Genomic DNA, 23,597 nt, shown 5'->3' on the forward strand with positions numbered 1-23,597 from the left:
GCCTATTGGGTAAATGCACAACTTTACATCAGTCTGAAAGGCTGAGGTTCTGGGTCTTCCCCTGGCTTCATGCCCACCGAGTTGGGCAGTCGGAAGGCTACCTTCATTCATTCAGTCCTTCATTCATTCTGCACGCATTTCCTCCTTGGTGCTAGGCCCTGGCTGGGCGTGCCATTCAGACAGGAATGAGCACAGCCCTGCCCTGGGGAGAGGTTTGCCTCGACGTGGGTTAAAGGGGTAACAGGAGGACTGTGGGGCCCCAGGGGAAGGTGAGCCCACCTGCAAGAGCGGGGTCAGCTTTGCAGAGGTGGTGACCATCAACATTTGGAGGAGGAATCTCCCCAGGCCCACAGGGGAGGAAGGGCACTAGGGGCACAGGGGAGGAAGGGCGTTAGAAGGCAGAGCGTGGATGGAGCTGGGGAAGGCACAGAAGTGCACGGGGCGTTTGGGGAATGGCAAAACTCTGGTGAGTCCTGAGGTAAGGTGTGTGGGACAGAGGCAGCCGCTCGTGGGAGGCCCCGTGGGTCGCCTCTAGGGGGCGCGCCGCGTTCTTCTCTGTGCATCCTCGCCCCCACGCTGCGCACGACGTTCATGGTGTACGAGGTTGGCCTTGTGGGTCAGGGCTGGGGAAAGCTGGGCCCCGAACTGAAAACCCCCAAAACCAAGTGAGGCGTGTGAGCTGGACGCGGTGGTGGGAAGCTGTCTTCTATCTTGGTAGGAGGGTGACATGATCAGATTGGCATTTCAGAAAGGCCACTCTGGAAGCCTGTGGAGAATGTGTTGGAGGCACAGAGACAGTTGGCTGCCGAAAAATGGCCCATAGAGAACACATATTTTGCAAAAATATGACAAAAGGCTGATTCTTTCCATTTGCAATGACATGCTACCCATCAACAAAGAAAAGACCCGTAGAAAAACAGGCAAAGAACATGAGCAACCCGTTCATAGACGAGGAAATACCAATGGCCTTTAAACACGTCGAGAAGAGTCCCAACCTCATTCGTAACGAGAGAAACAAAAGGTAAGTCTATAATCAGACGATGCCATGTTTCTCGCCCATCCGTTGGCAAAGGTTAGCATTTTGATAATGTGCTCTGTTGGGGAGGATGAGGGGATCTGGTCCTCTCACACATTGTTGGTGGGACTGAAAATTGGCCCAGCCTCTTGGGAGGACGCTTTGGCAATTTATCGATTGCAGTTTGAAATGCGTGTCTCCTTTGACCTGGTAGTTCGCTCTCTCAGGTCTAGTCAGACGAGTACATGAAGGTGCACATACAGGAACAGTCCCTTTATGTGGTAACGGAGAATGGGAAACAGTGTGAATCGACTGGGGACCAGTTAAGCAAACTAAAGTATTATAAGTAATTATAATGCATCGTATAAAGGAATGCCACGGCGCCATTAAGAAGCTGAGGCCAGCCTATCTGTACGTCTCATGCAACAGTGTCCAAGAAATATGTCAAGTGATAAAAGCAGAGTGTAAAAGAGAGGAAAAGGGGTATACACACAGATATAAGAATTCTTGTATATGCACAGACTGTCTTTGAAAGAACATACAGGGGCGCCGGGGTGGTCCAGTCGGTGGTGCGTCCCATTCTTGATTTTGGCTCAGGTCGTGATCTCACGATTCATGAGATTGAGCCCCGAGTCGGACTTCATGCTAACATCGAGCCTGCTTGGGATTCTCCCTCTCTGCCCCTCCTCCACTCGTTTGCTTCCTCTCTCTCTCAAAATAAATAACCATTACAATTTTTTTTTTAAAAAAAGAAAGAAAGAAAGAACATATAAAACCCAGAATTACTAGCTGTCTCTGGAGACAGACCTCCCCAGAGTTGAGGGACAGGGACAGGGGTGGAGGGAAATTACTTATAACTGTATATCTTTGTGCTGTTTTTGTTTGTTTTAACCATATATATCCATTAATGCCATATGTGCATTGTGTGTGTGTGTGTGTGTGTGTATAATAGCATATTTTTTAAAAAACCGATAACAATAACATGAAGCCCAGGTGGTTGAGTGTCTTTCTCATGCAGTGGGGTTTTCATTTTACCTAGTGTCCTTGGGGAATGAATTTCCATGAAAGTAAGATTTCCAGACATATTACAGGAATCAAATTCTTTAAAAACCTTTTTTTTTTTTTAAGGAAGCCTACATAAAATGTATAATATTCTTCCATATTTTTTCAGGTAAAGAATGTGGAATGTGGGTGGACATTTCCTGGCTGGCCCTGAGGCAAAGGGCTCTCTGTCCCTGCACTAAAGTCCCCTCTCTGCTGAGGCTCTCATCCCTTCTGCTTCCATCGAGTGTCACCTCACATGCAGCACGTGAGCGCGCTGAGACAACAGTGTCATTTCCAGCCTCTTTCCAGGCTGTGGAGCCGGGAGCCCGGGCTTGGGGGCAGACGTTCTGGATGTTGTGATGTGTTGCTCACACACTGATGGCCCTGGATGGGTGGGGCCCTGGGACATTCCGGCCTGCAGGGATGTGGACACCTCCCTCCCTCTCCCTACTGTCTCACCTCAGAGCCTCTAAGGTGGCCTCATGGGCCCGGAAAAGGTGTGAAGCTTCTCCGAGCCTCAGTTTCCTTGGCTGTAATAGAGAAGTGAGGTCACAGGCCTCCCCCGCATGGCTTCAGTGATGACAGTGCCTGGGGCGGTGCCTGGGACGTGCCTGGGATGCAACCACACATGGTCCCCATTTTTGCCCCCAGCCTCCCGTCCCGCTGCCTGGCATATTCCAGCCAGACTCAGAGGCTTTGGTTATGGGAGTGTGGTCCCTCTAGGTTCCCCTCTGCTGTCACTCGGCTGCCGAGCTGAGCAATTCCCAAGGCCCCCCCGATCTGGGTTGGGGCAGCCTCGGGGAAGCATGACCGTCGAGGCCTTACCTCAAGGATTTTACTACATGCCAGAGCTTTTTAGAGAAACGTTTGCTGATAAGGTGCTATTCAAGGCCTCCCCCAGCGCCTCCCACTCCCACATGCTCTCGGACACCTTCCCTGGCAGGACTCACCGCCGAGGGTAGGGGAGAGCCCAGGGGGGCGGCGGCACAGAGAAGAACCATCTGGAACGCCGGCCCCACGAGGCTGAGATCCCACACTGGCTTCGGCATTTACAAACCGTGCCACCTCGGGCAAGTCACTTCATCTCGGTCTGGAACCTCGGTCTCTTCGACCGTAAAATGGGGTGAGGAGAGGAGACTCCATTTCCTGGACTTGCGTCGGAGATTAGCAAACTGATTCGCACGGCGTGCCCAGCGCCGTCTGGCCCTTGCATGTGCTCGGTGGCTGCTGAGTTGAGCGCGTAGTTTATGTTGGCCCGGCCCCACCGCCCTGGGCTAATTGAACCCAACCCTGATGCCATTCGATTCACCACACCGAGGCTGCTTTGTACGGGCCTGCCCTCCTCGGCGGGCCTGGTCGCAGGGGCGGCTGGAGCTGGCTTGGCCGGACCACCGGCCTGCAGGCCAGAGGGCCCCAGGGGCTTGGGCTGAGTGTGCTCCTCCTGCCTCCCCGCCTGCGGTCTCCACCGCCTGAGGTCCTCAACGGTTCCTGGAGCCAGGCCAAGCCTCAAGAGCCTGAAGAGCCCAGGCTGGAAGCAGCCCGGATCCTGCGTGGAGGAAAGTCCTCCTGGGGAACCATCTGACCGGTCAGCTTTGCGCGTGTAGAAAATTCTCCGTTGGGTTACACCACTGTGACTCGGGGGATTTGTTGTCACCTCGGCATTGCCTCGCCTATCCTGACTAAAATAAGGGTACGATACGGAGCGGGAGACGGTATTTCTGAGACTCGGAAAGCGAAAACATGAGGCTTCTAATAAGTGGCTGCTTGCAGCTGGCCCCTTTGGGCCACACCTACAGACTTCTGACCTGCCGGAGTCGGGGCTGTATTGTACCCCAGCACCGCCAGCGGTAGAGCCGGTGACCACGGATGCTGCAGCAGCTGGCCCCAGAAATAGCGCAAAGCAGATTGAAAGTACCGGCAAGGGGCTGCAAGGCGGAGTGTTTCCGAGAGGATCTCCAATGTCTCATGATTAGAACCAAGCAAGAGATGAGGCCAGCTCCAGTCTTCAACCTCCCTCCCCAACCCCCCCCCCCCAACCATTCTGTGGCAGGTGGGAGAAGCTGGTCTAATCTGGGCAAGCCCAGCACCTTCTTAGGCCCTGGTGTGAACCAGTCCAGAGACGTCACACGTCTTCCAGGGGTCCAAGTGGCTGGGGTGGTGGTAGGGTCACAGTTGGCCAGGTGGCCCGGGGAGGATGCTGCTGTGGTTGTAACTTTGAACAAGGGTTTTCTCCAAGGTCCCCAGCTTTGTCACCGGTTTAAAAAAAAAAAAAATTGGAAGTGATGATGATGGCATTTGAAGCTTTTTCCTTACCTGCAGCGTCAATATGGAAAACAGCTCACGGCTGAGATGCACTGTGGGAACTAGGTATTACACTCCTGACCTAAAGGCCCCCTGGGCTGGCGCTGGCTTCTCCTCTTCAGAGTCCCTCCCCGAGGAGGACGGGGTGCTAGCTCACATCCCGAACTTGCTGAGCATTTGGGGCAAGGCCCTTCCCCTCCCTGGGCTTCCCTTGCTTTGTTGGTACCACTGATACATGGAATGTAGCAGCCAAGGATACAATATTAGAACCAAGTCCATCGTGTATCGGAGATCTGGGTTAGAGTCAGAGGTGGGGACTGAGCCCTGAGGGGCGCCACCAAATGCCCAAGGGCTCCAGGGGGGAGGCAGAGGTATAGAAAGGGCCCTGCAGCCTCGATGTCCCCACTCGCTCCTCCGAAGACACGTCTGGCCGCGGCTGCAGAGAGCCAAGGCAGACGTAGCGTTTCGGGCTGCTGGCTGCCCTCCCGGCAGCTCTGCCACATGGCTGAGCCGTGACCTGCAGACCCAGGAGTCCAGGACCAGCGGCCGGCCTACAGTGAGAACGCAAGGAATGCGTAACCCCTGGGTGTTTCCTAAAATGGTGCACCCGGGGTCCAAAGAACAAGGGAGCTCCCTGGACCCAGAGCCTGCCTGCCTGGCCCCCTCACTGTGGAGGGGGCTCAGTGACATGAGTGCCTCCCTGGGGCCACCGAGCGGTGGGGTTTTCACGGGGCGGGGATCCCCATGTAACTTCAGGCGATCTGCTTTCCACTTTCCCCGGGCGGTGTGGAGTCTGGGAGATGTTCAGAGCAGACATAGGCTGCTCCCTTCAAGCCCAGAGGAGCGGTGGGTCCAGGAGGTGCCCTGTTCCCAGGGAAGGAGCCACCACGCGAGCCGGCAGCACCAGGAATCACCTTTTCGGTGCAGCTTGAATGGCTCAGTTCTCTGGGCAGGCGCCCTGCCTCCCGCTTCCCCGTGAGGGGGGAGCTTGTCACGCACACCTGCTCAGCTCGGCCCTGCAGGCAGTGACTTCTGCACACACGGGGCTGGATGGGCCACCCTCCCTCCCGGGGCAGCTGTCCCTGCCACAGAGTCTCTGACAGGTGGCCAAACTGGTGGCACATCACTCCTTCCCTAAAGGAGACTATCCGCAGCAGATCAAAGGTTGGGGGATATTCCAGACTCCTCCCTCCTTCTCCCCTAGGATCTCACAGTTTACTGGAGGCAATGTTGAGCTTCCCAGGCAAACAGGCACCATCAGGGGAGAAAAAAATGTGAAAGGAGCTCTCTTCTTGCCAACTGCCCCCAAATGAGCAAGTTTTGTCCACCCCGGTGGATTTGCCGTGAAGAAGTATCACACGGAAGAAACTGTCAATACTTCGCAGCCGTTTTTACAATGAGCCTGTGTTTAGCAACACTCAGCTTTGTTTTATTATTGCATTTTACGAAGTTACCAAGACAACTGAGGCCAAGTCACAGAACCTTGACTTTATGTGCCATGAAAATTTAATAAAGAATGTTTAAAGGCTTTTAAGAGGCAGGAGTTTCAGCCTCGCAACAGAGCCCTGCTCAGAGGGAGGAGGGCTCCAGCGCGGGGCCGCTCGCCGGGCCTCGAAGGGCCTCTCTGTCGGGGACATCCAGGTGGGCCCAGGTTCCCTGGCATCCGTCTTGTTCTAGACATTTATTAAGGTAGTTCCCAGGCGCCAAGCCCAAGGAGGGTTTCTTACATTCATTACGACACAGTTGCCACCGTGGGGGCCAGAAAGAGGGCAGAGGGGCGAAGTCGCAGGTGCACGGTCACACAGCGAGAGAGCAGCAGGTCCAGCAAAAGCAGGCCCTCGTGTCCCTGTTGTGAGGCAGGTGGTTCTGCAGGGAAAATATCCCTCCTGACTTCCTGCATCAGCAGCCCTGGCCTTGCGCCCGCAGCCTGGGAAGGCCCCAGGGGAGCCACAGTCAGGAGCAGGCAGCGTCCCCGTGGCCCGGGACCGCGGTCCTGGTCAGAATCCTAGCAAGCACCTTCACATTGGAGGAAATGTTTCCCAGGAGTCCCTTAGTGAGTGCGTTATGTTACCCCAGGGCCTGCGCACCGCCCTTTTCCCTCTGCTCGCTAAATAAGACTTAGAAGGAAATTGCCAGAAATGAGAAAATCGTCAGTAATTTTGCCATTTTATACAGAAGCTCCGTGGTGCTGTGTGTGTGTGTGTGCGTGTGTGCGTACCTGTAAGCGTTGTGCTGCATGGTTTTCCTAGTTAAATAAACACCAAGACTTCTGGTTACTAGAGACGGAGGTAACGGGGTAGGCTGAGGGTTCTGCAGGGCTCCTTTGTGCCCGGGAACAGAAAAAAAAAAAAAAACCTGTGGATTTATTTCACGAGGGAGAAACTCACATGCCATGTGGGAAAATCCCTCTCACATTCATCAAAGCAAATAGGAGGCTGGCAAAAGTTATCAACTGAGGCGAGGTGGATTTTAGGTTAATTGACCTCAGTGGGGGGAGAGGAGGACGGCCCCCTCGGCCACCAGGAACACCAGCTCCCCGGCGAGAGAGTTCATCATTTCTGAGCTTCGAGGGAAGGTGCTCAAACGCTGGCCCTCTCAAGCCCCAATTTTCAATTATCGGGCCAAGGAGTTTAGGACATTAATCAAGAAGTGAAAAAAAAGAAGGAAGCTTTTTTGGATACTCTGCCAATCACAAGGCAGATTCTAGGTGTCGGAGGCACGGCACAGGCCATTTTTCAGCCTGCAGAGTGTCTTAAGCGTAAGGATGAAGGGCAGGTGGCGGGGGGCGGGGGGCGAGGAGCTGTTTTGGCTTCATTTGTCTTGATGGATGACAACATTCAAGAAGGAAGGTTTTTCCTTCGTCCCTTCACACTTCGTAGGAAGCCGGAGCGGGCCGAAGAGAGCATGGCATTTGAGCAGCCCGCTGGTTTGCAAAACACTTTCGTGTATGTTTGTGTTGGCTGTGTCTTGTCTTAGTTCCCAGGGACCAAGTGAGGGAGTGCCTGTCACCCCCTCGTGTGGCCGAGGGACCTGGAGCCCGGGAGTGTGGTGGTTCCCAGAGCCCTCCTGGGGGGCTCGACGTGGGAGGAGGAGGTCGGCAGGTCCATGTTGAGGCCCCAGAAGCCTGGGTGTGAGCTGAACAAGCCCCCCAGCCTCACACATCTCTGAAATGGGTCCCAAAGCCTCTGCCCTCTGGGTTTTGGGAGCGCCGAGTCTCTGTGCAGAGCGGGCACGATGCCAAGGAGGGAGCAGGGGGCCTCATGGTGGGTCCCCGCTCTGCCTTTTCTCCAGCCGTGAGCTTGGGCATCGGTGCCCTGTCTGTGAAGAGGGTGATGAGAACCCCCATCCCTCGCCGGGTTGTTGGAAGGTCAGAGGACAGGATGGACGTGCCGGCACTTTGTAAACTGTGAAGCACTGAACAGATGTGGTTCAATTCACGTGGGAAAACCAGTTGGTTCCAGAAAGGCAGAAACGCCATTCCGAGTGTCTGGGCTCCTCCGCAGACCGGTCCTACCACCCCCCCAACCATCGACATTCACATTCACATCGGGATTATCTACTCAGCTCTCCAAACCCACACAGACGCAGGGTCCTGCAGAGCTGAAGAGAAGGCGGGACACCTGACACAGGACCCCTGTGCGCATGACCCAGTCTGGCGGGCCTTTCTAAGGCTGAAGAAGAGGGGGTGCCCACCGGGGGCACTGCCCGCGACCTGAGCCCAGGACAAAGATACAAAGGACGACGGAAACACTACCCGGGGTGAGAAGGGCCATTGTCCGCTCAGGGTCATGGGGCAGCCACCATGCTGGGGACACGGAGGTATTGAGTGAATGGCCCTGGCAAGGTTTAAAATCCCATGATTGTTAAGGGTGTTCACAGGCTCGGGGAGGAGAGGCGCCATGACCCCACTCCTCCCCTGGGACTTGCTGGATATTTGTATTGTTTCAGCCAGCACCTGCTAGACCCCCACCCCATGCTCGGAGGCCTGAGTGAATCCAGCACCTGCCTGACCCGGAAGAACTCCCAGCTTGGTAAGGGTGAGAGCCCTATGATGCCACGGGGCAAGCATGGTAATAACAGAACTTTCCAGATTCTCACAAATAGACGGAGGGAACAGTCCACTCGGTGTGGGAGATTGCAGTGGGGCGTTTGAGCTGGACGTTGAAGGTAAGTAAGTGTCCACTGGACGGAGGGAGGCCGTCCTGCACGGAAGGGTAAGCACGAGGGTGGGAGAGCCAGGAGCAGGTCCTGGCCCTGGGGCAGGAACCAGCACATTCTCTTCCCCAGGGGCAACAACACACAGAGAGTGCCCTGGGAGCATGGTGACCGGTGAGGGCAGAGGCCTTCCCCGGAACAGCGTGGACCAGGCACGGCTTTAGGATGGAGAGGAAGGACGGGGCTGGATTATGAGCAGCTTGAACGTTGGGTTAAGGAGCACGGGCTTTATCTGGGCAGAGATGACGGCTGAATTAGGGGACCGTGTGATCGGTTCTGTGGTTCTCCGAATTCCTTCGGGGCCACTAGGGTTGGAGGACGGAGGACGAGTTGAGGGGGATGAGAGGCAGGAGGTGGTGAAGTCTGAGCCAGGGAGAGTGGACGGGGATCCTCAGGAGAACCAAGAGGGCGCCTGTTTGGGGGCGGAGGCCCTGCCTCCACGCACTTGCTGACAACTACACTGAATCGGATGCGCCTTTATTAGCACCTGCGGCAGGCTCCCCTCTGGCCAGGCTGTGGGGACACAGCTCCCGGCTGTGACAGCAGAGAAGCCAAGCACATTTCCTAGGAGGCTGGAAGGAGGGCAGCAGGATGACCAGTGTGGAAGAGAAAGGGAGCCGACCGGCGCGCCGGAAGTGACAGGTGTGGCAGGAAAGGCTGGGGTGGGGGCCAGACCCAGTGATGTACCCTGAGCTGAGACAGGCTGAACCCGATCTCCATTCATTGGACCTGCTCCAGAAAGCTGGCCCTTCAGGGACCTCAGCCAGAGGAACATTAAGGGCTGATGTGGCTGGAGTGCGTGCACATGTGTGCATACGCGTGTGTGCGTGTGTGTGAATCGGTGGGAGGGGGAGGAAGGGGGACTAGGGGAGAAGAGGCCCGGATGGATCCTGAGGGCCCTACCCCAGAAACAACACGGGTAGAACACGGGGCACTCCGCTCCCCGTGGGGCGTCTCTGGGCCCCGGATCCCTGTCTCCGGTTCCCCTCTTCCAGGAGAAAGGACGTGTGTGTCTTTGCTATCACTTCAGCTGCACCCTGAAACGTGAGGGGTGTGGGAAACAAAGGGGCACCAAGGAGGTGGGGGACATCTCCTGTCGCTCACTCTGATAAGGGAGCAGCATCGAATTCTTCCTGTTGAACAGCATTGAGAAGAAAGGGCCCAGTCTGTCCCTTACTGGCCTCTTGTAAAATGGCGGCCTGATTTTCCCGACATTCACCCCGTGGGGTGCAGGTCTCAGGCCCTGCCTGCAGAGGAGGGGCTCCTTCCAGACAGTGAAGGGTTGAGCAGAGCCACCTGCCTGCATGTGACCTGCAAGGGTGGGGACAGGACATTCCTCACTGTGAGAACTGACATGCTCAAATCATCCCAAACAATGTGGCTCAGTCCCCCCCCCCCCCCCACCCCCAACCCAATCCAATGTGTTTGGTTGATTTTGGAACTGAAAACTGCACTCCATTTTGGCAAGTGAATGCTTTCTGGAAAAAAAAAAAAAAAAAAAAAAAGAAGAGTTGTGTTGAAAAGACTCTTTGCTGCTCCCAGCTGCTAACACGTGTGAGAGACTCCTTTGCTGCGAGGCCCATTTGCTCTGGCAATAACAGGGACCGAAGAGCGGGGACGGGGCCTTCAAAGTCTGCTTCTCACAGCAGACCACTTAGAATCACTGATTGTCCTGGCCCATGTCACAGGGCTGCAGGAGAGCGGGCAGGTCCCCGGGGTGGGGGGTGGGGGGTGGGGGGTGGGGAGGGCAGGCAGACCTGGAGCAGAGGCGATTGGAACTTGAGTCACGCTCACCAGGGGACATAAAGGAAATGGGGCTCAGGGGTCAACCAACAGAACTGGACCAAGCCTCACTCTCCCACGGGACCCCCCAGGCCGGCCTTTGCTCCTCTGAAAATGGGAACAGCGTTACGAAACTACCCGAGCTGACTGATACCTCTAGAATGTCCCTATGCAGGGGCGCATCAGGTTCCTCCCGCCCCTCCCGTCTTAGGCCACCTGTCCTCTTTTTTGCTTGGGAAACAAGGTCATCACAGGTGGCTCTTGTACCAAGCAGCCCAGAGCGAGTTCTGCGGGGCTTGGTTTTCCAAAATGCCACCTTTGGCTGCCTCTGAACCTTCCCCTCTGAGAAGGGGTTCGCCTGGGGACACAGATGGAGAAAAGGAAAGGGTCTCCTGGAAGGGGGGGTGTGGGCGCCCCTTGTCCTGAGCTTCTGACACCATGCTCCCCCTCACACCGGCCCTTAAGGGGGTTTTCTTGTCCTCCCCTCGGAAGCCCCTCCTCCCACCCAGGGGCCCTCTGGCAAGTGCCTGCCAGGCACCTGCCGGCCAGGTGATGGCACCTCATCCGTGTGGGGTGAGGGGGTGCCGTCACAGGACCCTGGGACTCCTGCTTTGGGATCAAGGTCAAACAAAATCAAACAAAATGACCTCTGAGGCTCCTGTCAGCCCTGAGACTCTAGGAGCCTTTACCTGGTTACTTCTTGGTTAGTTCTTAATGAATAACAAACCGAACATGACAGTGACAGGCAAGCTAATGAAATAAATGAGGCCAGTCTGTTAACTACACCCGGGGAGCACACGATCGGGATGGGAGAGTCGGGCGTGCCCACACACTAGCTCCACTCGGTTTTCACAGCACGGTGGCAGGAAATCAGCGTGATGTCCCCGGGAGTTAACCAGTGTTCTCTCGGAGGCCCCGGCAGACCCAAGTCTCAGCTCTCTCGAGTTCTTTCCTCTCCGCAACTCGGGCTCAGGATCGCTGGCGCCCCGTGCCCCGAACGCAACAGTTTTACCCCGGTGGCTGCTTCCTGTGAGCCCAGAATAGAAGATGCCATCTGTCGCGTTTGGGATGTCATATGTCCACCGATGACTCACACATAGTTGGACCACCGAGAGGAAGGCGGGCGGGTGCCATCAGCTTGTTTCAAAGCACAGCTCAGCAGAACATGGAGACGGCATGTCAGGCAGGGGGCTGTCCCGCGGGGGTTCTCCGCAGCCTGCCCTCTGTCCACAGGCGGGGAGCACAGAGGGTCCTCTTCGGCCCCGGAAGGCTTACCCTTCATCGGCAGCATCGAGTGGCCATCAGGACAGAGCGTGTCTGGAATGCGCTGCCTTGGGGGCGCTGTTTGTGCAGGATGGGGGGTGGCCCTCCACCGGCGGGGCCGAGGGGGTGGCGTCCGGGGGGCTGCCGCTGTCCAGGGGCCGGCCCCCCGCCGGGCCGCTGCGGCCACACACCAGGCGCTTTTCGTCCAGCAGGGACAGGTGGTATTCACATAGGTCGATCAGCGAGGCCACCTGCTCGTGGAGCGGCAGCGTCTTGAACTTCCTCTGAGCCAGGTAGAAGAAAGCCTCCACGAAGGCCTGCAAGCACATTCCTGCGGACAGAGAGACCAGCGTTAAGGGGGGGGGGGGCAGGGGTTGTGTGCCAAAGGGGCCCACACGCTGCCCGGGGAAGGCGCCGCTCCAGCCACCAGGCTCCTTGCTCACCACCATTTCCGTCCCGGGAACTTTAGTTTCTGGGTTAAACTCCCAGAGGGCCTGCCTTGTGCCAGGCACCAGCTGGGCGTTCACGACCATCTGCGGAGTCGACCCCTTCATCAGTCATGTGGGGGAGGCTCAGTTAGCACTGGTTTACAGACGAGGAAACTGAGTCTCAGAGAAGCGGAGCCCGCTGGGCAAAGTCACACGGGTAGGAGGTGGCAGAGCTCATACGCAGCCTGGCCCAAGGCCTCATCCCTCTGTGCCACCATAAAACATTCGCATCAAAACCCAGCCCCCGACGTCGATAACAATGGGGAAAGTTTGCTCCTCAGAGACCCCTGACGGCGATGCCCTACATGTCGATAGAGGTGTTGGTTACGTGGGTGTGGGGGCCTGTCACACACTGTGCCTGAAGGTTTGTGCATTTTGCTGTATGCAGATTTTACTTCTCTCTACCCCTTCTCTCTCCCCGAGATGATATTCTAGAAGGTCATGGCAGTCCCCACTATGTCCCTGAAACGTTCTTCCCTTACGTTGCCTCATAAATTCCTACTCATCATTGGGATCAGAGCTCAAAATCCCCCGCTCAGGAAAAGCTTCCCTGATCCCCAGATCAGACGCGGCTGCTGGGACGGGCTTCTAGCCCTTTCCTTTGCAGCCGACGGCTGCTCGGTGTTTATTTGTGTGGTCCTTCCAACAGCCTCTCTCTTCCCGGCTGAGTTGGGACCTCCAGCTCACCTCTGCTCCCCCAGGGCCAGATGCCCAGTGCTCAATATACAACGCTGAATACGTGAGTGAATGAATGGATGAATGAACAAATGGGTTAGTGCTAGGTACTTTACAGACATCGCCACTAATCCTCACAACACCTTTTTGAGATCAGTGTTATTATGCCCCGCTTTGCAGATGAGGAAACCAACATTCAGAGAGGCTGAGTAACTTCCCTAAGGTCACGCAGCCAGAGAATAGTGGCCTGGAAATTCAAACTCTGGCTCCCAATTCTTTTTTTTTTTTTAAGTTTATTTATGTATTTTTAAGATTTCTTAAATGTTTATTTATCTTTGAGAGAGACAGAGAGAGAGAGAGAGTGCGAGCAGGGGAGAGGCAGAGAGAGAGAAGGAGAGAATCCGAAGCAGGCTCCAGGCTCTGAGCTGTCAGCACAGAGCTCGATGCAGGGCTGTAACTCATGATTGTGACCTGAGCCAAAGTCGGAACTCAACCGACTGAGCCGCCCAGGTGCCCCCGACTCCCAATTCTTTTAATAAGTGGTACCACATACAAAGTTCTGAGTCTTTCCAATGTCCAAGCAAAACTGAACCCCATGACCCAAAGTCAGGGGATTGCCCGGACTCCTCGGGGAAGGTGACGCTCAGGCTGGACGGAACGCCACAGGCATTTTAGAGGAGGCTGGCTTTGCCTCTGCTAATCCATACCTTCCCAGTGGCCTTGCTCCCCTGCTTCTGTCCTCAGGCAGAAGCCTGGCCTGGAGGCTTAAATACTGGATTATAGACGGACCCTGGGATCTGAGAGCTCTTCTTGTGTTGGGAACTTGAGCTGAGCAAAGTTGTTTCTTTGTCTCCATCCGAATCCATCCAAGCTTTTTTGCTCAGCTTTTCTTGGCTCCAGATGCTCTCTCCAGGGCTCTGTTTGGCCCTGACAGGAGGACTGATAAAGGGAACAGGGACCCCGGCGTAAAACCTTCTTAATACAAACAGAGGTCTCGTGCAGAGAGACACAGGGAAAAGGGAGCTTCCGTCTGAATCGGGAGACAGGGTTTTCCTAATCACCGACAAGGGGCCAGGGCTCTCCTAGAGTGTGAGCGTGGATGCATGCGTGTGCACCTGTGTGCATTTGTGCATGCGTGCACGTGCGTCTGTCACAGTCAGCGGGAGGGTCAGACCCAAGCAGGGTGCAAGGGGCCAGGATCCAAAGCCAGAGAAACCCAATGCAGTCCCAGCCTCCCATTCCAGAACTGTGTGATCTCGACAGTGCTACTCAAAGTGTGGACGGCAGATGGGTGCCGAGTCCGGGAACTGTGTGTCCCCGGTCTCTGACAAGATAAGGAGCCTGGGCCAGAATATAAATCACCCTCCTCATCAATCACATTGTTTAGTTCAGCTGGCAGTATTTTGTAGCAAGTCTTTCTCTACAAAGGAAGCGGCACTGGTTTACATTTTGGCTCAAAGCCTCTTGTCCAGGACTGTACAGAACAGTTCGTGGATTGCAACTTTGAGCCGCCCTGGTCTACACACCCCTTCCCCGCTTTAATGCACATGACCCTGTGGTGCCTGGATGGCTCAGTCAGTGGAGCATTTGACTTGGGCTCAGGTCACGATCTCACGATTCGTGGGTTCAAGCCCCACACTGGGCTTTGCGCTGACAGCACGGAGCCTGCTTCGGATTCTCTCTCTCTCCCTCTCTCTCTGCCCCTCCCCTGCTCGTGCTCTTTCTCTCTCTCAAAAATAAGCAAACATTGGGGCGCCTGGGTGGCTTGGTCGGTTTAGCGTCCGACTTCGGCTCAGGTCATGATCTCACGGTCCGTGAGTTCGAGCCCCGCGTCGGGCTCTGTGCTGACCGCTCAGAGCCTGGAGCCTGTTTCAGATTCTGTGTCTCCCTCTCTCTCTGCTCCTCCCCTGTTCATGCTCTGTCTCTCTCTGTCTCAAAAATAAATAAACGTTAAAAAAAATTAAAAAAAAAATAAGTAAACATTAAAAAACAAATTTACCATGCATGATCTTGTCAAAATGCAGATTCCGGGGTGGGGGCCTGAGACACCGCATTCCCAACACGCTTCCTGGTGGTGCCCGCGTGGCTGCTCTCTGGAGCACAGTCTGAGTAGCAAGCACTGAATGCGTTTTACTCAATGAATATTAGTTTCTTTCCCTTAATTAAACTAATAAGGCTACGATTGAAGCAGTAATGCACAGAAAAAATATAAAGGGCCTTTTTTGGGTGAAAAATATGACTAAATCATCTGGAAAGGAGACCTTCTAAAATGAGAAAGGAGACGTCCTATGTTATACTGGGTTTTGTTTTTGTTTGTCTACATGTCCTGATTTTCTAGAGTAAACACATACCTTATTTTATTTATTTATTTTTTTGTGGAATCTAAAAACAAAACAAAATGAATAAACAAACAAAAAGCAGAATGAGACCTATAGACACATAAAATAAGCTGATGACTGCCGGAGGTGGTGGGGTGGACAAAATGGGTAGGAGGGGAGAGGGCAACACAGGCTTCCCATTACGGAATGAATAAGTCACGGACCCAATTTTAAAACGTGCAATGGAAAATTCTAGGAGGTGGAAAGAGGCGAGGCAGGGGTAGTTGCTTCTCACTGTGAACCTTTTGCTACCACTCGAATTTGAGGTTATGTGCATGTATCACTTTGAAGAAAACACAATGCCACCTTCCTGAATACAGGCTCTACTTTGATACAGTTTATATACATGCAAGGAAAATAGAACCAGAGTGAGGAGTAAGGGACATTACTGACTCTTGCAGGAACCAGGCTTGCTGTGCGGGGTGCTCTGACCCCACTACGACTCTCATTGCGCCTGTGAGAAAACAGAGGCCCAGAGAGACCAAATAACTTGAGCTCGGGTTACATGCCGATAAGGGCAGCAGGGCTGGGATGGATTTGAACCGGCCTCATGCACTGCAGGTCCTGAATCTCATTCCTGGAATAAGGAATGGGCAAAATGGGTAGGGCTTTGATGGGCAGAGATGAGCCGGAAGGGGTGGGCTGGGCCGAGAATAGGGAGGAGGAAGGAGGAGGTGGGGCTTGTGGCCCCAGTGATGGCCCCGGGCACTTGCCGCAGGACAGGTGGGGAAGGGGCAGCTGGACTAGACCAGAGAGGACTGGAAGGCCAGGGGACATGAGCCGGGAGCCACAGAAGGGGTCCGAGGAGAGAGAGCCGAGATCCAGTGGCCGAGTCCCATGCCTCGTACAGCCTGAGCACATTCTCCGGTCAGGGGATTCCTGCTTTGTACGGTGGAGTGTGTTTGTTGGTTTTATTCCTCGAACGCAATCCTATGAGGTGGGTGGAGGCTCAGAGCCCTGCCCTGATAGACCTCCCTCACCAGAAGGGACTCATCTAAGGGACTCTTGTCTCTTCATACCCAGCCGAGCACCATCCCTCCCCGGGATCCAAAAGCCTGGTCTAGCAACTTCCTTTTACAGAAGAGGGGAGTGGAATCGAGGCCCAGCATAAGCAGGACTAGGACCCCAGGTCTCCAGACCTCAAACTGCACTACCATCACCAGCACCAAAATAAGAAAGCAAGCCAGACACTTCTCAGGCCAGGGACAGGGGAGAAGGGCTGTCTACACGGGCTGAGAGCCCCAGTGAGTATGTCTGAGAGAGCCTGAAGGCCAGTGAGGGTTGGGAAGAAGGACACCCCACACTGCACACCATGCACATGTGGGTCGCAGGTCCCCACAATGGCCGCCTTGAGGGGCTGAGTGTCTTGCTCCTCATTTTATCAATTGGCCCAGGAAATGGCGGCCGGACTCAGCTCGATATTTGCTGAGCTGCAGAGAATCGAGCCTTTGTAGGGTTCTGAGGGACTAGGGGTGGGGGGAGGAAGAAAACAGGAGAAGGAAATGCACTTAAGATAGTCCAAGTGGCCTTCCCGGGGTAGGGCTGCTGGGGTTCCCACCTGGCTGGACTCCCCTGCCCTTTCCAGATCCTCACTGACAGTCCACATGTTCCCTCTGGGGCTTTCTCCTTCTTTCATTTTCTTTCATTCATTCATTCTTTTGGAGAGAGAGAAAGAGAGAGAGCGCGCGCTCAAGATTGGGGGAGGGGCAGAGAGAGAGGGAGACACAAATCTCAAGCAGGCTCCAGGCTCCAAGCTGTCAGCACAGAGCCTGATGAGGGGCTCGAATTCAGGAACCACGAGATCATTGCCTGAGCTGAAGTCAGATGCTTAACCAACTGAGCCACCCAGGCGCCCCTCTCCCTCTTTTTTTTTTTAATTTTTTTTTAACGTTTATTTATTTTTGAGACAGAGAGAGACAGAGCATGAACAGGGGAGGGGCAGAGAGAGAGGCCGACACAGAATCTGAAACAGGCTCCAGGCTCTGAGCGGTCAGCACAGAGCCCGACGCGGGGCTCGAACTCACGGACCGTGAGATCATGACCTGAGCCGAAGTCGGACACTTAACCGACCGAGCCACCCAGGCGCCCCTCTCCCTCTTTCTTACATACAGTGAGAAGGCCAACAGAAAGCAAAGGCAAGCTCATGAATGTCTGCTTTCTAGAACCTAAGCGTCCTTGACAACTGACCTTCAAACCACTCTTTGTCTACAGAAGATGTGTTTTCACTCGTAATAACAACATGCACAAAACTTTGTAGTTACTGTGCTTAAAATGGTATCCTAAACATATTTGTATGTTGCTCTATAGCCTTCATAACATTATTTTAATAGTGGCAGAATATTCCATCAAATCTTACTTTGTATATCATTTCGCCATATCCCCCACTGTTGAACACCGAGGCTAGTTACATTTCCTTCACTATTAATGAGAACATAAGCACAATCATAAGCACTTGGCACATCACTGTTTTTATTTCTGATGCATTTATTGTTTTGCAATAAAACCCTAGGAATCTGGGGTGGGGGGCATTAAATGTTAAGTCTGGTTTTGGTAGTTAATTTCATGTTAAAAATACTTAAGCCTTGGGGCACCTGGGTGGCGCAGTCGGTTAGGCGTCCGACTTCAGCCAGGTCACGATCTCGCAGTCCGTGAGTTCGAGCCCCGCGTCGGGCTCTGGGCTGATGGCTCGGAGCCTGGAGCCTGTTTCCGATTCTGTGTCTCCCTCTCTCTCTGCCCCTCCCCCGTTCATGCTATGTCTCTCTCTGTCCCAAAAATAAAAATTAAAAAAAAAAAAATACTTAAGCCTTACAGAGTCCTCAAATGGACAAAGCACGTGAATGGGTAGTTCACATACATTAGCAAGGAAGAGAGAAAACCTGCCATTGAAGCCTACTGCTCACCCATTAGCAAAAACATAAAACAACGCTACCGGTGAGTTGATGGTGAAATTGCTAGGGACTTTTGACAAGCAACTCGGCACAAGTTTTTAGAGCCATGCGAGTATTTCAAAATATTTCTTCCAAAGGAAAACAAAAAGCACACAATGGTATTCACTGGCAACTTACAGCACCGTGTGGGGGCGGGGAAGGGACTTATAGGGTATTTTTGTATCTTTCTTTCTATTTTTCTGTATTTTCCAAGTAAGATAATGCATGTTCATTGTTGATAATAATTAGAAAAAAATATATATATATATATAAAATCTTAAAAATACCCCAACCCAGCCTCTAAGGTCTGGAGGTCTAGGACGCTACACTTGGCCCATCCCCAGGTAGAGCTAATGGCTCTTCTTTGGGGTTGCCCCTTGTTTCCTCCTATATATTGGGACAAATCCATGGGTACGTGGCTGTCTCCCCAGTGGGACTGTGTGCTCCTGGAGGCGGGGACATTGCCCCAATCTTCTCTGCATCTTCAGTGCCCAGCACAGCCTGGCACACAGCAGGCACCAATAAAGAGCCATTTAATCCCCTTGAATGGGCTGCGACCTTTTCAGCGATCTTGTGACGCAGGTGTTAACTGTTGCCACTTTACAGCTGAGGCCAGCAAGGTAAGCCAAGGGGCACAGGGAAAGACGACCCTCTGAGAACCCTTCTCTTAGACGCCGTGCAGACTCATGAGACCAAGATGGTCCAGACCGGAGGCTCTAGAAGTCTAGAGTCCCCTGAAGGGCTCGTGCAGACTTCAGGTCCCTCCCCCGGAGCTCCGGGCTCGGAAGCTCTGAGAAGTTGCACTCCTACCACGTGCTCAGGTGCCTCTGAGGCTGCTGGTCCAGGGACCCCACTTTGAGAACCCATCCCTTCCTCCCCATCCTCCTCCTCACTGCTGAGTCCAGTCTGTCCACACTCCACCCTGAACACTCATCTGCAAAACGCGGCCTATTTGCAAAAGGACCTGCCCCCGAGCTTTGAGAAGCTGGATTTTGGGCTAAGAAGGTCTGCCTTTTAAGACGTTCTGAGGGAGTTATTTTTAAAATCTCAAATGATGGAAGCCAAAAAGCCATGACATCGTTCCAGCTTTGCGTTTAGTCCTCTCTCGGTTTCCTTGGTTTCCGAGAAACCGCACATCCCCCGTCTCTCCCGGCACCATCCCTTGACCGCTAAGTGGGGCAGAGCTCCGTGGCCCTCGCCAAGGCCCTGCCCTTCTCTAGCTGTGCTGAGGAAGATGAGGCTGGAAAGGTTCACAGGCCACGCCACGGAGGGCCCTGTGGACCATGATCAGACTTTGGGTTCTATGCCGAGGAAGACGGGAGGCCACCGGGGAGATGGGAAGTGACGTGATCAGGGAGGCTGCTGTGTTGAGACCAGGGAGACGGGGCACATGTGAAAGGACAGCAAGGAGGTCCCGAGGGGCTACTGCCCCAGTCCAAGCAAAGGCTGTGGGTGGCTTGGACAGAGGGGTAGTGACAGAGGCAGTGAGGGTGATAAGATTCCAGACAGAGTCTGAGGGCAGTGCAACAGGTCCGAGAGCTGCTGCTGGGTTGGACGTGGATGTTAAGGGCAAGTCAAGAGCCCTCATGAAGGAGGACCTCTAACACCAGGGGAGGACTGGCCTTCCCCTCAACGACCATGGTTTTTAAACGTCTTATGCATAAAATAACCTGGGGACCTTGCCAGAAATGCAGGCTCCTGTTCCCGTCTCCCGGAGATTCTGTGTGTTGGCCACGAGGCCCCTGGAGTTGTACTTGTACCCGCAGGGCTGGGGACTCTGCACCCACGGGTGATCGGGAAACTTTGGAACCAACGCTCCGTCTTGGCCATCTCCTTAAAGGCTCTCGAGGAGGCAGGGAAGTAAAGAGGTTAAGAAGCCTAGTGCTGGGCTGGCCCTGCTGTGGGCAATCGTGAACCATGGGGGATGCCCAGAACAAACGTCCTCCTCCGGAACCCCACTGCCCACCCCTCCGCCCCTCACCGTCTTTGTCCGCTGCGGCTGCCAGAACAAAAAGCCCATGGCCTGGGGGGAAGGGCGGGGGCTTAAACAACAGAAATTTACTTTCTCACCGTTCTGGAGGTAGAAAGTCCAAGGTCAGGCTGCCAGCAGGTTTCGGTTCTGGTGAGGGCTCTCTTCCTGGCCTGCATACGGCTGCCTTCTCGCTGTGTCCTCATGTGGCACAGACACTGAACCAGCTCTCTGGGGTCTCTTCTTATAAGGACACCAGTCTCTCCGGATCGGGGCCCCAGCCTTATGGCCTCATTTTAACTGTTACTTCCTTAGAGGCCCCATCTCCTAATACAGTCACATTGGGGGTTGGGGTTTTAACAATTCCATAGCATCCCAACTTCTCGGTTCTGTTTATGGCTCATCCAGCAGCCGGACACACTCTCCTACCGCCGCCCAAGTCTTTGAGATCACCTGAGCCGTTGAGGAGAAATAGAAGAAATCCTCTCCCACCCTTTCCGGCTCCTCCACCAGCTGCCTGAAAAACCCTCAGAGCTCAAACTTGGAGTTGGAGGCATCTCTTTGGTAACATTGCTTTAGCGACCTGTCACCGTAAACGTAATGAAAATAAACCATAATAGTTAATAATTATAGAGCCCTCGTTATGTGCCAGGCCCTGATCTAAAGGCTTCGTGTGCATTAACTTAAATCCCACGGAAGCCCTTCAAAGCAGGTGTCAATATCAGTCCCGTTTTACACAGAGACTTGCCAAAGTTGCACAGCTGGAAGGGGGCAGATCACAAGAACCATTCTCGAAACTTCTTTACTCTGTGGCTGCTTCGAGGGCCTTCAAAGAGATGGCCAAGTCGGAGCGTTACGTCGGGTCGTTTAGAAGGAGGAAATGAAGGAACAATGCCCGCCTGGCCCCGGGGGAGGGACGGGCCCCATCCATCTCTGCTGGCTGTTGGCAAGGAGGTGTGGATCTGCCAGTCTCTGCAAACAGCCATCCTCCACCTGCCTCCCAGGCCTGAAGATAAGCCGTGGAGCGTTTTCCCCAACTTTATTTTGGGTTGACGGCTGTCACTGGAGAAAGCAGCCTTTGCAACATTCTGGATGTGGCCGTACACACGTCTCCCACCCAAGACTGCCACCTGCTTACTGGGGTGCGGCCCCTGACAGACCATGGCCTCATTCTGTCGGTCAGTGGGCGAGGGTGGGCCCACGGGCTCCTTCTGGCCTCAAAAGTCCCGTCACCCCCAACCCTGGGGAGGGGTCCTCGCGCACAGGACGTAATGAACGCGCTGGGGGCTGCCCTCCAATGACCCCATCATCTACCCTGGGGCTCCAGGACGGGAACAGCAAGAATGCCTCGCCAGCTTACGAGGCATATCCGGTTTCTCCTCTGGTTCTCAGGGTGATGTTCACAAGGAGACGCTGTCGCTGAGGAGTGCAGACCCAGAGAGGCCAGGTGGCCTGCGAGGGGGACCAGACAGCATTGTACCCATGCCTACCTGACGCCCAAACCTCGTTGTTTCTCCTGCATGATGATCTTCTTAACATCTGACATTTATGTATTATTTTACAGTTTACAGAACACATTTGCATAGATGATATAATTAAATCCAAATCATTGTTGACAGCCAGGCATATTATCCCAGACTGAATAGGAGACATTTTTTTTTCCTCTCGAAAATACCTGAGCTTCCTTGCTATAATTCTATTCCAAGGTGCTGGTGTGCTGGGCTCGGCCGGCTACATGCCAGCTCCTTCTGTCTCCCCATGATTGAAATCTTTCTTATTACCCACCTAGAATAGATGTTTCCGTCTCCTAGTGAAATTCCAAACGTGTAAGTATACACGCTTTCTGGCTGGACATGTTGGTGGGAAATAAAGCTGAACGATCTTGACTGGAATTAGCTGAATGATTCCTATCTGCGCCGTGGAATGTTCCCCGCAAGGGTTGTCTGTGAAGCCTTCACCAACTCCAAGGTGGTTAATCACCGGAAGCATTCCCCACATCCTTAGGGCGCCTTGCAGCCTGGCTCCTGTTTGCTACGGCACAATCCCTCCAGACATTAGTGCAGTCGCTCCGGGCCAGGGCTGGGGTCTCAAAGGACCGGAGCATCTCCCATGAGGCGGCATTGGGCTCATGGGACAGTGACGGGGGGTCAGATGCACTGCTCCGGGTCCAGCTCTGCCGTGGCCTCGCGTTTCCCCTTGGCGGGTCTCCGTTTCTGCGTCTGTAAAGTGGGGACGTCACATCTTCCCCAACTGGCTTTTACACGGCTCCACCCAGAGGAAGCCCAACACAGTGCTTGATAACCCGAAGCCTCCGGTGACCTCCCCACCCAAGGTTTCTGCGCCATCACCACACTTTCCTAGGGTGCCATCGTGACGTTGGCTTCATTTTCTTCTTTTATGGCGGGGAGCTGACTGCTTGTCTCCACACTAGACTATCATGAGGCCAGGGCGTCTTCGCCCCCATCCCCAGCGACCGTGAGCAGGTGCTCAGCAGTTGTTTGTGGAGTAAATGAGCAGACTGGCTGGGATTACAGACAGGAAAAATCGTGCAGTTGGTCAGGAGACCGGGGTTCTCGGAAGGGAGGCTGTCCCTGAGTACAGTGGGGCTTTGAACCAGTCACTTCCCCTCTCCAGGCCTCAGTTTCCCCTTCGGTAAAATGAGTGGCAAACTGGGCGATTTCTTGGGACTCTGGGAGCATTGGGAGGGATGGTGGCTTCTGAATATTTAAAAAAAAATGGTAGCGACGAAAATCACAAGCTGCACGTATTGGGGGGCGTTCTGCCCGCTAGGAGTCACACTGTGCGTTTTCCCTGCCCGTTCACGTAATCTGGTGGCAGCCCTGAGCGGTCCCACCACCCGCCCAAAGTTGCACCGTTGGACAGTGGCCATGCCGGGGTTCCCACCACTGCTCTGCACTGCCTCTCCCCAAACCAGATGGAGACCTCCAGAAGGCGCATCCTTTCAGGGAAGAGAGAGCCTCCCTCCTGCCACTCCCCACCCAGCTCAAGAACAGAATGGGACACACCCAGTCGTTGTATTTCTGCGTTACAGCAGCAACAAGCCACTATCACCTTTGTCCTTGTCTGGACGGAAAAATTAGTAAGTGTCAGGAAGGAACCAAAGATAGACCTTGCAGAAAAACCATTATCGCCAGGAGCCCGGGACACCCAAATAACAAACACAACCAAAGATGCAAGCAGGACTTCCATCATTTCGTTAGGCACAGGGCACACAGCGCAAAGTGGCCCAAGGTCCCACCGCAGACCCGTCCGGCGTCACCCGACTCCACTGCGGGCAGACACAAGTTCCTGAGTCGCTGGCTGGGAAGATGGGCTATAGGACTGGTCACCGCTTCCTGCAACTCGAGACATTTCTCCTGGGATTAATGGCTCCCGCAGGACCTTCCGAGGCTCAACACATTCCGCAGCAAGTGGTCAAAACCTCTGGCTTGGAAAGGATTTCAGAGATAACGAAATCCAGGCCCTCACAGGACAATAACACTCAAAAGGGTAAGAATTAATCTGAGTGGTGCTCAATAT

General features: G+C 54.2%; 1 protein-coding gene across 9 annotated transcripts in view; it reads right to left on the reverse strand.

Moving 5' to 3' along the window:
• Positions 1-5,767: 5,767 nt before the first annotated feature.
• Positions 5,768-23,597, reverse strand: part of TTLL11 (tubulin tyrosine ligase like 11) — a 245,861-nt gene continuing 228,031 nt past the window's right edge. For all 9 annotated transcript variants that reach the window (XM_045043382.1, XM_045043378.1, XM_045043376.1 and 6 more), the window contains one exon: positions 5,768-11,951. In XM_045043382.1, the coding sequence (XP_044899317.1) occupies positions 11,659-11,951 (293 nt within the window). In that variant the 3' untranslated portion in view covers positions 5,768-11,658. The remainder of the gene's footprint in view (positions 11,952-23,597) is intronic.

Source organism: Felis catus, chromosome D4 (assembly GCF_018350175.1).
Source record: "Felis catus isolate Fca126 chromosome D4, F.catus_Fca126_mat1.0, whole genome shotgun sequence".
In the NCBI taxonomy this organism is placed as follows: domain Eukaryota; kingdom Metazoa; phylum Chordata; class Mammalia; order Carnivora; family Felidae; genus Felis; species Felis catus.